Source organism: Diospyros lotus, chromosome 1, assembly GCF_014633365.1.
Source record: "Diospyros lotus cultivar Yz01 chromosome 1, ASM1463336v1, whole genome shotgun sequence".
Taxonomy (NCBI): domain Eukaryota; kingdom Viridiplantae; phylum Streptophyta; class Magnoliopsida; order Ericales; family Ebenaceae; genus Diospyros; species Diospyros lotus.
In genome coordinates, this window is record NC_068338.1 from 35,135,522 (window position 1) to 35,148,052 (window position 12,531).

Consider the following 12,531-nt stretch of genomic DNA (forward strand, 5'->3'; position numbering starts at 1 on the left):
GCTCTGGCTTGCTAAGAACCTGCTTCAAGGGTTGGTTAGTAAGCACTATAATCGTATGAGCTTGAAAGTAGGGTCGGAGTTTCCTCGCCGATGTTATTAAGGCGAACGCCAGTTTTTCCATAGGAAGATACCGAACCTCGGCTCCCGATAATCGTTTACTCGCATAATAAACGGGCCTCTGGATCCTATTTTCTTCTCGGATCAACACCGAGCTGACGGCCTCGTTGGCCACCGCCAGATATATGTATAATGGTTCTCCAGGCTTCGGTTTGGTAAGAACCGGAGGCGTGGCTAGGTGCTCCTTAAGCTTTTCGAAAGCTCGCTGGCATTCAGAATTCCATTCGAAGTTGTTTGCTTTCGATAAGACCTTGTAGAAAGGAAGGCCTTTTTCTGCCAAACGAGAAAGGAATCTGCCCAAGGCTGTCATCCTACCCGTAAGGCTCTGTACCTCTTTCACATTCCTCGGGGCCGGCATATCCATGATAGCTTTGACCTTCGCAGGGTTTACCTCGATCCCTCGGTGGTGTACTATGTAGCCTAGGAACTTTCCTGCAGAAACGCCGAAAGCACATTTGACAGGATTAAGTTTCATATGGAACTTACGAAGGGTTTTGAAGCATTCCTCCAGGTCCTCCGGATGACATTCGGCTACCATACTTTTTACCAGCATGTCGTCGACGTAAGCCTCCATATTTCTCCCGAGTTGTTGGTGAAAAAGCTTATTTACCAGGCGCTGGTAAGTGGCTCCTGCGTTCTTTAATCCGAAAGGCATTACGGTGTAGCAGTAGGTTGCCTTGTTGGTGATGAATGCTGTTTTCTCCTGGTCCTCCGGGTGCAATGGAATCTGGTGATATCCCTGAAAAGCATCTAGGAAACTCATGAGCGAACATCCAGCAGTTCCATCAATTAGGGCGTCAATCCTCGGGAGTGGGTAGCTATCTTTTGGGCAGGCTTTGTTAAGATCGGTGAAATCGATGCAAAGTCTCCACTTGCTCTGCCCTTTGGGAACCAGCACAACATTCGCTAGCCAATCTGGATAATCCACCTCCCGAATGTGGCGCGCAGCTGCTAACTTTGCGATCTCCTCCTCGATCGCCCTTGCCCTATCAGGGGCGAAGCTTCGTTTTTTCTGTCTGACAGGCTGAAAGCCTGATCGGACCCCCAGCCTGTGTGTCATTACCTCTGGATTTACTCCTGGCATATCCCGGGCTGTCCACGCGAAGATATCTGCATATTGTCTAAGGAGTGATATTATTTGACTCCTTAGCGGATCTTTTAACTCCATACTCACTCTTACACATCGACTTGGGCAATTTTCTTCCAGAGGTACTTCTTCCAATTCATCCACCGGCTCCGTTGTTTTGGGATCTTCAGGTCCTTCTAGTAGAAAACTGACCTCCTTCGGGGGGTCAGCATCCTTCTGCAACCCTGCTTCTTTACTCTTCGCCATGCCTATAGAGGCCATGTAACATTCACGGGCTAAGCGCAAATCTCCCCGCACTTCGCCCGTCCCCCTATCCGTGGGAAACTTCATCATCATATGATACGTGCTTGGGATGGCTCGAAGGGCATTGAGACCCGATCTTCCGAGAATCATGTTGTAAGCCGAAGGCACGTCTGCTACCAGGATATCTAGCATAACACGAGAAGTTCGGGAACCTCTCCCTACCGTCAACGGGAGTTGAATAATCCCTTCTGAATATACGGCTTCACCATCAAATCCCACCAAAGGGACCCTCGCTGCCCTTAGCTGTGTCATTTCATACCCCATGCCTAAGAAGGCTTGCCGATACAAGATTTCTGAAGAGCTTCCTGGATCCACAAGGATCCGCCGAAGTTCCCACTTCCCGAGTTCAGCTGTTATTACCAGTGGGTCATTTTGAGTCGGGTACCCCGGGAGGTCGCTATCTGAAAAAGAGATTGGATCCACGTTCCTCGATCTTTTCAGCCGGGTCGTATTACTTTTTTCGTCCTTCATGACTGGGACCTCCCCCGCCGCGAGTGTGTGGAATATCGGAGGCTGAGGATGATCATCTTCTCTTCGATGTGATCTCTCCCGCTGGGCCCGATTTCGATCCTCCGCGCGGTCTCTCTTGGGGGGGCTTCTTGATCGCGATCGTCGATCCTTTCTCCCCTGAGAATCACCTGTTTTTGCCACGTAGCTCCTCAGGAAACCCCGATTGATAAGTTCCTGAATCTCCTCCTTTAATTGGTGACACTCTTCCGTGTCATGACCATGATCTCGGTGGAATCGGCAATATTTACTTCTGTTCCTTTTGTCAGATGGTGCCTTCATCGGTCGAGGCTTTTTCAAGTAATCTTTTCCCTCAATAGTAGCGAGGATTTCTGCCCTCGGGGCGTTCAGAGGAGTGAAACCCGCCGTATCCCACCGAGGGCGATGCTTTTCTCTTCGGTCGTCACTCCTCCTTTCCTCGAGATGCTTCTTTTTATCCTTCTTCTCCACATGCTCCGCCCTCTTAGCCTGCATGATCTCTTCGGCATTTATGTACTTCGTGACCCGGCCCAATATGTCCGTGAACGCGCTGGGAGGCGTTTTGGCTAATGATTGGGCGAAAGGGCCAGGCCTCAGGGCGTTCTGGAATGCCACCATAGCAACATTGTGGTCAAAGTTCTCGATGCTCAGGGCTTCCATATTAAATCGTGAAACGAAATCCTTCAAGGGCTCTCCTTGGTTCTGCTTCATACTCACCAAGGCCATGGTGGACCTTCGGTGTCTTCGGAGAGGTGCAAAGTGCGCCAGAAAGCTGCTCCGGAGTTGCGCAAAACTTATGATGGAATGATGAGCCAGGTTTGAGTACCACGCCCGTGCGTGCCCCTCCAGAGTGGCCAAGAAAACTCTACACCACATCGCGTCTGAGGCGTCCTGTACCATCATATGCGAGGTAAAGAGATCCAGGTGATCCATCGGGTCGGTGGTCCCTGCGTAGGGCTTAATGGCCGGGATACGGAGACGTTCTGGTGGTATGGCCGCCATGATCTCTGGGCCAAGGGGCTGATTTATCCTTGGTCCCTGAGCCTCTCCGGTCCTTGGCTTTAGGGCGGCCATCTCCTCCTCCAACTGCCGCAGTCTTCTTTCCTGCCGCTGCTGCACAAACGACAAGTCAAGAGACTCGGCCGCCTCGCCGTCATCTGGCCCTGGCCTCTGCGGATTCTCGTCCCGTCGATAAGATTCCTCTTCTCTTGGGGGCTCGCGCCTTTCCTCCGCCCGAGAGTGCTGGGCTTGCTGATGCTGGCCATCTAGAAAACCCATGAGTAACTCCGTCAATCGTTGTACTTGACCCTCCAGAAGTGCTATCCGATCAGGAGGAGGCGGAGGGCCCTCCGGACTCCGAGCCCTCCCCGGCGGGCTTCGGGGAGGGTTCTGCTGACTCGGTTCCGGAACGGGGTTGCTCCCCACGGCCCTAGACGGCTGTCTTCTGGTCGCCATTCACGGTTGAGAAGATTGTCTGCTGCGCTGGAAAGACAGAAGAGAAGAATGTCGGCCCCACGGTGGGCGCCAATTGATGAAGGATTTTCGGAGGTGGTAGCCGCACGTTCCCTTCTTGCCTCTCTGAATGTACCTGCAATGGAGACGAGGCTTGCTCCCCCGGTCGATCTCCGATGATTAAGTTAGTTTTCGATCTAGGGTTCCTTGTCCCCTTTTAAACTATGTTAATTGATGGAAAGATCAGGAGAATCTCCCACCTTCTTCGCTTACCTTTTCTCGGGATAGGGATCATGAGGGATCTTCGGGATCTTCCTCCCGCCTTCTTCGGGACTTTCCCGATAAGGGTTTCGCGATAGCCTCCGCCTCCGAGGAGTTCGGGATAACTGTTGCCTCCGTGATCTTCGGGGGTTTCTCTATTGAGTGCTTATCTGATTGACGTGGCAATGCTTATCTGCTGTGTATCTTTTGACCGCTGTTAGGTATTCGTCTCGGCGTAATTATGGGACCGAGGGCGTTCCCTCATCACTAATATATATATATATTTATTTTTTATTTTTTAGTTAACAAAATTATAATTACAAATATAGGGATGGGCAGCGAGCGTGTTATGTTTAATTAATGCATGCACTCATTTTGTAGGGCGGTGATGGATACACTTGAAGTTGTTACAAGTCCACATCGTTTGTGAAAGTGTCAACAAGCAAATAGGAGCCTTGTGTTCAAAAAGTGGCACCCAAACGAGACCTTATCTGGGCAAACCCTGCAGCAAAAACCATCTTAATTCCCACATATTTCCTTTCTAAAGAAGGCCCCTCTCCTCTTTGTCTTAATGGATTTCTCTTCGTAACAGAAACATGCAAATCATAAGGAAATAAATATATTAAAAAAAATAAAAAATCTAGGCGTTTCCATAGGGCCGGATCATCCTTCCGAATGGTCGCCAGCCAGCCAGCCAGCCAGCCTAACGGCTAAATTCAGATAACAAAGCAACCTCGTTTCCTGCTTCGTTTTTTCAAACCCAACGGGAGCTCAGACCCCTCGATAGATAGTCAACTGAAAGGTCCGCCGCCGCACCCAACGGCTAACGCCTGGAAGGCTTGAACTAGACAGAAGCAACCCGCCGACCACCTCACAATAATTATTTTAATGCGTATCGGTACCTTCCCTTAAAAAGACATATCATCTTCCAACCGCGCTCTGAAGATCAATTCTTAGTTTCCTTCTAGAAATACTTCTTCTTCCACAACAGACAGCCACCCCACCTGATTGGTAAAGACGTCACCCTCTTTTGCAACTTGCATTGCTGTTTTAACATAACTGTAAAAAGAGATGGATAATATTCAATTACTATTTTTGGACTGAAAATTCTATTTCTTAATTTATTCAGAAAAATATAAAAAATAAAAACAATTAATGAGTTCGATGGAACCTCCAACTCCAACCAAAGACTGAAAACCGGCCGATTTCTATATATATATATATATCTTTACAAGCCGGCTACGGGTTTCCGGATCTTATTTCGGGTCTGATAGTACGAGACAGGGGGAGTCCAACTGGCATATGGAGGTGCAGGATGTACTACTGCCTGGCCTGGTAAAATACTGTCGCGTCGCTACACTGGTACACGTTTCACAAAGCCGAAAAAGGCATTGTAATGACGCTGTACTCAAATGTGTTCCGCTGCGTCGCACCAGCTGGCGTTGCCGTACACTTGTACTCCCTCTCCCCTAGATTGACATGACAAAACGCATCCTGATCATGCCGCTCCACGTGTGAGGCTGATTCTGCGCATCCTGATGATGCTTTCCTTTCTGATTGATTTTTCACTAAATTCGGATAAAAAGACGACAAAAGATATGAAGTGGGGCCCCGGTCCACCTCGTCAAAATTGTCTTCTTTCGGGGGTCACCTCTCCTCCACTAAACTTTAAAAAATAATATAATCACTCCACGATTACCCATTTTTCTTTTGATCAATTTTTGTTTTTGAGAAAAGAAAAGCCATTACATAAATTTTGTGAAGATGTTCTAGGTCTAATAATTGCACTTGGAACCGGGGCCTTTGGCGATCTTGTTGCCATGTTCATAGCACTCAAATACCAAATTTTTTAAACTCGTTTGAAAGTTATTGAATTGCCCAATAAAATTATTTTTTTAGATTTATTATCTTTACGTAATCTCTTATTGTTTGTGTTTTTAATTTTGATAAATGAGATAAATCGTAAATAGGTCTTTGGCCTTTGCTTAGACCGCGTATCACTTATCCGTCACTTAATTTATGTTTTGATATCTTAATAACCTCCTACCATGTCTATTATTTTCTTAAAAATAATATGTAACTTCATTTGGTAGCTGCTAATATTAACCAACAAAAGATGAGATACAAGAAGAATTAATCGCCAATCTCACTGGACTTTTGTAGCAAAATAATGTGGTGTCGCGTAATTCTATTTACAATTTTGAACATCATATAGCAAGGTAGTAATAATAATAAGAAACAAACAGACTTTTGATTTTGGATTTAAACAATCTCTTCTACAACATCATTTCCAATATATTGAAGTTATATTCTGTTTGATTACAGCCAAAAAAGCTATTCTTAAAAGGCCAAAACTTTTGCCATTCAAAGCTGAGAATATAAAATATTAATTGGACAAATTTGGGCGCGCGCTAATCTTCTTATCATTATTCCATATATAGTAATCATCCCTTCCTTGCTTGCAACTAGTCTCAGTCCAATTAATGTTTGCTCGCTTCTAACATCTGCGACGATGGCACGGACATTCATTTTGATGAAACCAATAAAAAGGAAAGGAAAGAGAGCCAGACAGAATGGGGACGAATATTGTTAGGTAAACAAACTTTAATGTTAATTCCAATTTGCTTGAAAATCTTAGCAGTTCTCAAAATTATTTTCCTCGATGCTCGTGTATATTACATACATATACACAAGTCTTTCCAAATCCCGAATCCGACAATATATATATAGCAACTGATAAAAAACATGACCACTGCTGGGGGTTGTAGATTGTTATGGTTGCAGCAAGGCAATCAATTGTTTGTTGTGTTGTCCAACTCCACCACTCGACTCAATGCTAATATTTATTTATTAACTTAGTAACACTTGAAACTTTCTACAAACCCAAATCCCGATGGGGGCTGCCCTTTCTACGACCCCCCACCCAGATCGATCAGAATGGAGAAATTGATCCCTTTTTGTTTTCAAAATTTTCCCCAACTTGTTATTACTGAATTTAGCTATTTCTTAATACAATAAATGGATTTCACATTAAAATTTTCTTATTGGATTAGGGGAAAGGGATAGCCCCCATATTACACTTTTCAACCTCACCTTTCTTTCTATGAGATCATTAATTAATTAATTTCACACATTTATATCAACAGAATCTTAATCTTCTTAACTGAATGATGATTTTAGAAATAAAATTGAAATTGCGGCATCACAAAAATTCATAGTAATTATATTTAAAATTAATAATAATTTTTAATGATCCATAACAGTCTTATCAAGAATTAAAAATAACTTATAACAATAATTCATGAGTGTTAGTATTTAATTACTTAAATTTAATATTCAACTTTTAATATGTCAATTAAAGTTTGAATTTGATAATGCACCCAACATCATCCGAAAATAATAATAAAAATAATATTCGAATTTCAATAATGTCATTGTGTCAGCCAATAAATTCAATAGACAAAGTCGGTCGTTATTTTTATTATTATAATTTTACATGGGAAAAAAAATTAATCATGTCTTTTTGAGTGAATCAAGTTTCATTTGCCACGAGTAAATAACATCAACATCAACTATGATTTCATACTTATTATATTGACTAACTTTTTTTTAATTTTCTTATTATTATTATTATTATTACTATAATATTATCTTATAAAAGTTATTTATCATCTCTCTTTTTGTTATCTTGTATTCTCTACTATGTCATAAACGCAAACTTCCTTTTCCTTTTACGTGCTTGATTAATAAAAAGAGCTAATAAATGGTGTATTGAGAGCGATTTGATGACCAACTTTTCTGGTGACACAACCCTCAGCATTAAATAACAGGCCAGGCCAGAATGGTCGTTTCACGATCTTCCTAGAATTGTTATTGGACTGACTGACTGACTGATTATTTCATCTTCTAGAATGGTTCTCGTGGCAAGTTCTAAAGAGGGACACTTGTAGTAAATTAGGATGGCGATGCAGTTGCAGGGAACATGAGAGAAGAAGAAGGAGAAGGAGAAGAAGAAGAATTCTTCAAGTGGGTTGAGTTGAAATGGAGATGAAGGAATGGCGAGATGCCAAAACGTGGGGGTGGGTGACGTGTGCAAGAGGCCATGTGTGGTTCTTCTGAGAATGTCGATGGGACAACTGGCCTTGGACGAATTTGCCACTATGAGCCGAGACAAGGACAGCTGGTCCTCTCTCTCTCTTCCCCAAGCCCGAGCCCAACCCAAGCCCAAGCCCAAGCCCAAGCCGACTCTTCTCTTCTGTGTTTCCTATTCCCACTAATAGTTTAATTTTTTAAATGATTTTGCTTTGCTTTCTGATTATTCTTATTATTATTATTATCATTATTATTTATTACAGATGGTTTTGGGGTTTGGTTAAATATAGCATCATATATATACATATATTATTACGCATTATTATTGTTATGAGGCTTGTTTGGCCGTGGCCGTGGATTTCAATGGTTGAAAGCGCAAAGGCCTTGGCGATACTACCACCAACAGAGGCTGCCCAATCTCTCTCTAGCTTTCCCTCTCTGTCGACGGTGCTGCTGCTTCACCTTCTCCAAAGAAGAGAGAGAGAGAGAGAGAGAGAGAGAGAGAGCTAGGGGGAGAGCGCACTACTGCGGCGTTCGGTGCACAGTAGCAGGAGAAGGGTCCCCCTTTTCGGCACTGGATAGAAAACGTCCGTTCGTGGTCTTCTCTCTCTACTTTCTCTCTCGTCTAAGTTCGCTTCGTTTCCACGGCATCCGATTAGAGGGGGAGTGAGAGAGAGGGGGGGCGCCGAGCGTGGGGAGGGGGGGCAGAGTGGAGGAAGGAAGGAACGATTTTGGATTCGAGGAAAGCATTCATTCTGTTTCCAACACTGGCCAACCTCAAGGGAACCCTAGGGTTCCTTCTCTCTTCATCCTCTTCTTGTTTATTGGTTCCTTTTCATTTCAAATTGAAGAAGGCGGCGGCAAGAGCGGTTTACCCTGTGAAGATGCATTGGATTACGAGATTGTCCGGGATATTGTCGGCGACAATGGTGATGATCGTCGTCTCTCCGTCTCTGCAATCATTTTCGCCGGCTGAAGCGATTAGATCATCGATTCTTGACGCTTCCCTCCGGTTTCCCAGTCAGACAACGGCTCTCGATCGGTTCACCTTCAGGAAAGCATCTCTATTCCGCAATGCCGAACAATGCAGTTCCAGTGACAGGTTAATGTTGGGGAGAACCGGCGTCTGCGATCCCTCTCTCGTCCACGTCGCTATTACTCTCGATGTCGAGTACGTTCGAGGCTCAATCGCCGCCGTTCATTCCATCCTCCAGCATTCCTTGTGTCCGGACAACATCTTTTTTCACTTCCTTGTTTCAGAGACTCATCTCGAAACCCTAGTCCGTTCTACTTTCCCTCAATTGAAGTTCAAGGTCTATTACTTCGATCCGGAGATTGTGCGGAACCTGATCTCGTCTTCAGTTAGGCAAGCACTGGAACAGCCCCTCAATTACGCCAGGAATTACTTAGCTGATCTACTGGAGCCCTGTGTTCGCAGAGTTATTTACTTGGATTCCGATCTCGTGGTGGTCGACGATATCCGCAAGCTCTGGACTACCAGCTTGGCGGACAAGACCATTGGAGCTCCCGAATACTGCCACGCCAACTTCACTAAATATTTCACGGCTAGTTTCTGGTCGGACGGTCGATTCTCGGGCACCTTCAACGGCCGGAAACCATGCTACTTCAACACCGGAGTAATGGTCATAGATCTGGTCAAGTGGAGGCGCTTTGGATTCACGAAGCGGATAGAGACTTGGATGCAGATCCAGAAAAACGGCCGGATCTACGAGCTCGGGTCGCTCCCGCCGTTTCTCCTTGTCTTCGCGGGACAGGTGGCGCCCATCGAGCACCGGTGGAACCAACACGGCTTGGGAGGAGATAACGTCGTCGGTAGCTGCCGGGACCTCCATCCTGGTCCGGTGAGCCTCCTCCACTGGAGCGGCAGCGGCAAGCCATGGATCCGACTCGATTCCAGAAACCCCTGTCCGCTGGATGCTCTGTGGACACAATATGATTTGTATGGACACTCGACGTGAAATTGCTGACTTGCCGGTAAATTCCTGTGACCGTCTTTTTGTTCTTCTAGTATCTGATCAGCGTTTTCCATTTCTTTTTTGTATCTTTGATTTTTTTCCCCCTTTTCTTTTGATTTCTATTTTTTTTCTTCTCCTCCTATTAACCCACCATTATGCCAGGCGATTTGTATTGTATTCCATTGTTCCTCTGAAAATAAAAGATAAAACGGAGATTACTGAATTCAAATACGGGTTCCTCTTTAGTTTCCATAGAGTTTCTGTCTGTGGTAGATCTATCTTGGCACCATAGGTACGGCTGTAATTAGGGTTTCCCTACTTTGTCCAGGACCTGGGGAAGTAGCCACGTCACACATGGGGCTGGAAGGTCCTTGTTAGGTAGTACTGAGACGGAACGGTGATGATATTAATTGCTCTTTCCCTAATCTAAATTAAAATTGTTTCAAATTGGCAAATCTAAGCATCTGAGTAGTTTGTCGGCCTAGTTTCCCTGTTCTGCTTGTTTTTGCTCATATTTCTTCCTAAAATACCGACTTCAGGATTCCTTTGACTAAACTTGTGGTTCGTAATTTGGAGGACACTGCAATATTGAAGCACTACTTCACAAGTGTGAAATACAGCACCAAAAATTATTTACATAGAGTTGGTGGGTGAAGATGTAGCACAAAAATGTTAATTTGGGCATCGCCACCCACTTCGAGTGTAGGATTAAACAATAGAACAAATGGGTAGACCATATCGTGGTGGTGCCCTGTCATCCAATCTTATTTAATCACATCCTTCTCATGCTGCCCCTTTTCCCTTTCCAGGTGCTGTAAAGGAAAAGAATTGAAAAGAAAGAAAAAACTAAAAGTGATGGAAAGGAATGTTATCTTTTAAAAATCCTTCAAGAGATAGGGCTGGGTGCTAGCTGTTAAATGTTTTAAGTTAGAAGATAATGTAAGGTTTGTGAAGTGTGATATTTGTTATGCTGTGTTGGATGTGCATTAGCTGCAGCAGGCGAAATCCTGTGAGCTTCCTACTTTCCTTTCTATCCATTTGAGTATTGGGTGGCAACCTCTCGCACAAGATTCGTTCTTTATATACAAGTTAGTGGTTTATTTTGTTTAGAGAAAAAAAAAACACTTTTGTTTAGAGAAATAAATGTGGTGGCGTGAATGATTCCCAAGAGTGAACTTTGTGTAAAAACTATCAAATGTTTTTGTTAATATTAAATAGGTAGGGGGACCGGACCAATTTATTTGGTTTTGCCATCATACGTGGCCAGGTATATCTAGACTCGTGTAACCAACGGTAGCTTCTTGTGATCTCAGCTCAGCACTATGATAAGGATTTATCTGTAATTATGTGTTTGTTTATGGTGGGTTATTGGGGAGTTCAGTTTACTTGTTTAATGTTTACGTTGCTATGACTGATTCTCTGGATGGCCCTTGCGGTTTTTTTTTTTGGCCCGTTAGGACATTGTTTGGCTGCTCTGTTACTTATTTTAATGGGAAAGTGATTGAGACTTTGCAACTGACACAATGCCTACCCGTTTGGAATCAGAAATCAAATAGAAAATTTGATTTTCCTTCTTTAATGATTCCCGGAACAAATCAGACGGTTCCAGAACAAATAGAATAAGATAAAATGCATATGGTGAGCCGAGAGATGGTAAATATCTTTTTCCTGTTTAGTTGGGGGGAGTAGGTTGTTCATCCGGGCGAAATGATGGAGCATGATGATCATGCCATTTATTCAGTTAGTGGCCTCGTAGGATATAGTAATCACCCAAGGGTTTGACTATGAATTACTGGCAAACAGGCGTAATGCAGTAGTTTTGACCCAGATTACTAGGATAAAAGCTCTACACTTGGTTCCTTCTTGTTCTCCATCTAAAAATGTTCCGGTTAGGAGAAGGGTCCAAAAGAAGAAATAGTATGGTGATGGCGATTTGTCACTGGCAAGGTCTGAACTGAGAGGCTGTTCTATTGGTGTTAATAGAACTAGACAGATCCAAGCTTTGGTGTGGGTGTGTTGTGGGGGGTGGGGAGAAGACGAGGGACTCTCTGAGTGAAGCTTTTGGTATCATCATATGTGGATAGATGCTCTCTCCGCGAGATGTTGACCCGAGAGCCATTCTCGGGGCCGAAACTTTCACTCACACTGCATGTGAGGAAAGCAACAAAAGGATAAGAAAAGCGATTCGAGCGAGCACATGTAGCCCGAGGAGAGACGAGCTGCCCAATCTTTACAGCTAGGAACAGCCATGCGTTTGATCGGAACTCTTTGGCCCCACCATCACCATCTCCGAGCTTATTCGCTGCTCTCCCCCATACATTAAACTTGATATTATTTACAGAAAGGACAAGCTTGCTTGCAAAACCTTATGGTTCGAAACATGGCGCAGCGGCTTCTGCACGTGTTGGTGAAGTAAAGTAGTAGGATGAGGAGGCTCAGGTGTTGTATTGATATCATATCTAATGAACATATGCTGGTGGGTCTCGCAATAATGGCTTTAATTGTAGGGTTTATTTGTCTTCTAAGATAAGTTGAATGAAATTCAATCAAAATTCATATGGGTTTAAAGGGTTACACATACAGAATAACGTGTTGAGAGAAACAGGAATGAATGATAAGAAAGTGAAATACGTTTAGAGGTGGTTAGGATTGATGACTCAAATCAAAGATGAGTAATAAATAAATGGTGGGGCGCTGACAATTATAATGGGGATTATGAATATCGTTGTGGGATTTTGCTGATAAAGAGGGAGTAGG

General features: G+C 44.0%; 1 protein-coding gene across 1 annotated transcript; it reads left to right on the plus strand.

The window, feature by feature from the left end:
• The first annotated feature begins 8,123 nt into the window (after nt 1-8,123).
• LOC127800705 (probable galacturonosyltransferase-like 7) lies at nt 8,124-10,272 on the plus strand. Its single transcript, XM_052335482.1, has one exon. It carries the CDS (start codon nt 8,683-8,685, stop codon nt 9,775-9,777), a length of 1,095 nt encoding a protein of 364 aa, XP_052191442.1. The 5' UTR covers nt 8,124-8,682; the 3' UTR covers nt 9,778-10,272.
• Nucleotides 10,273-12,531: the final 2,259 nt, after the last annotated feature.

Excerpts from the sequence above, each read along its gene's own strand:
- LOC127800705 (XM_052335482.1), top strand. The coding sequence starts at position 8,683 with ATGCATTGGATTACGAGATTGTCCGGGATATTGTCGGCGACAATGGTG.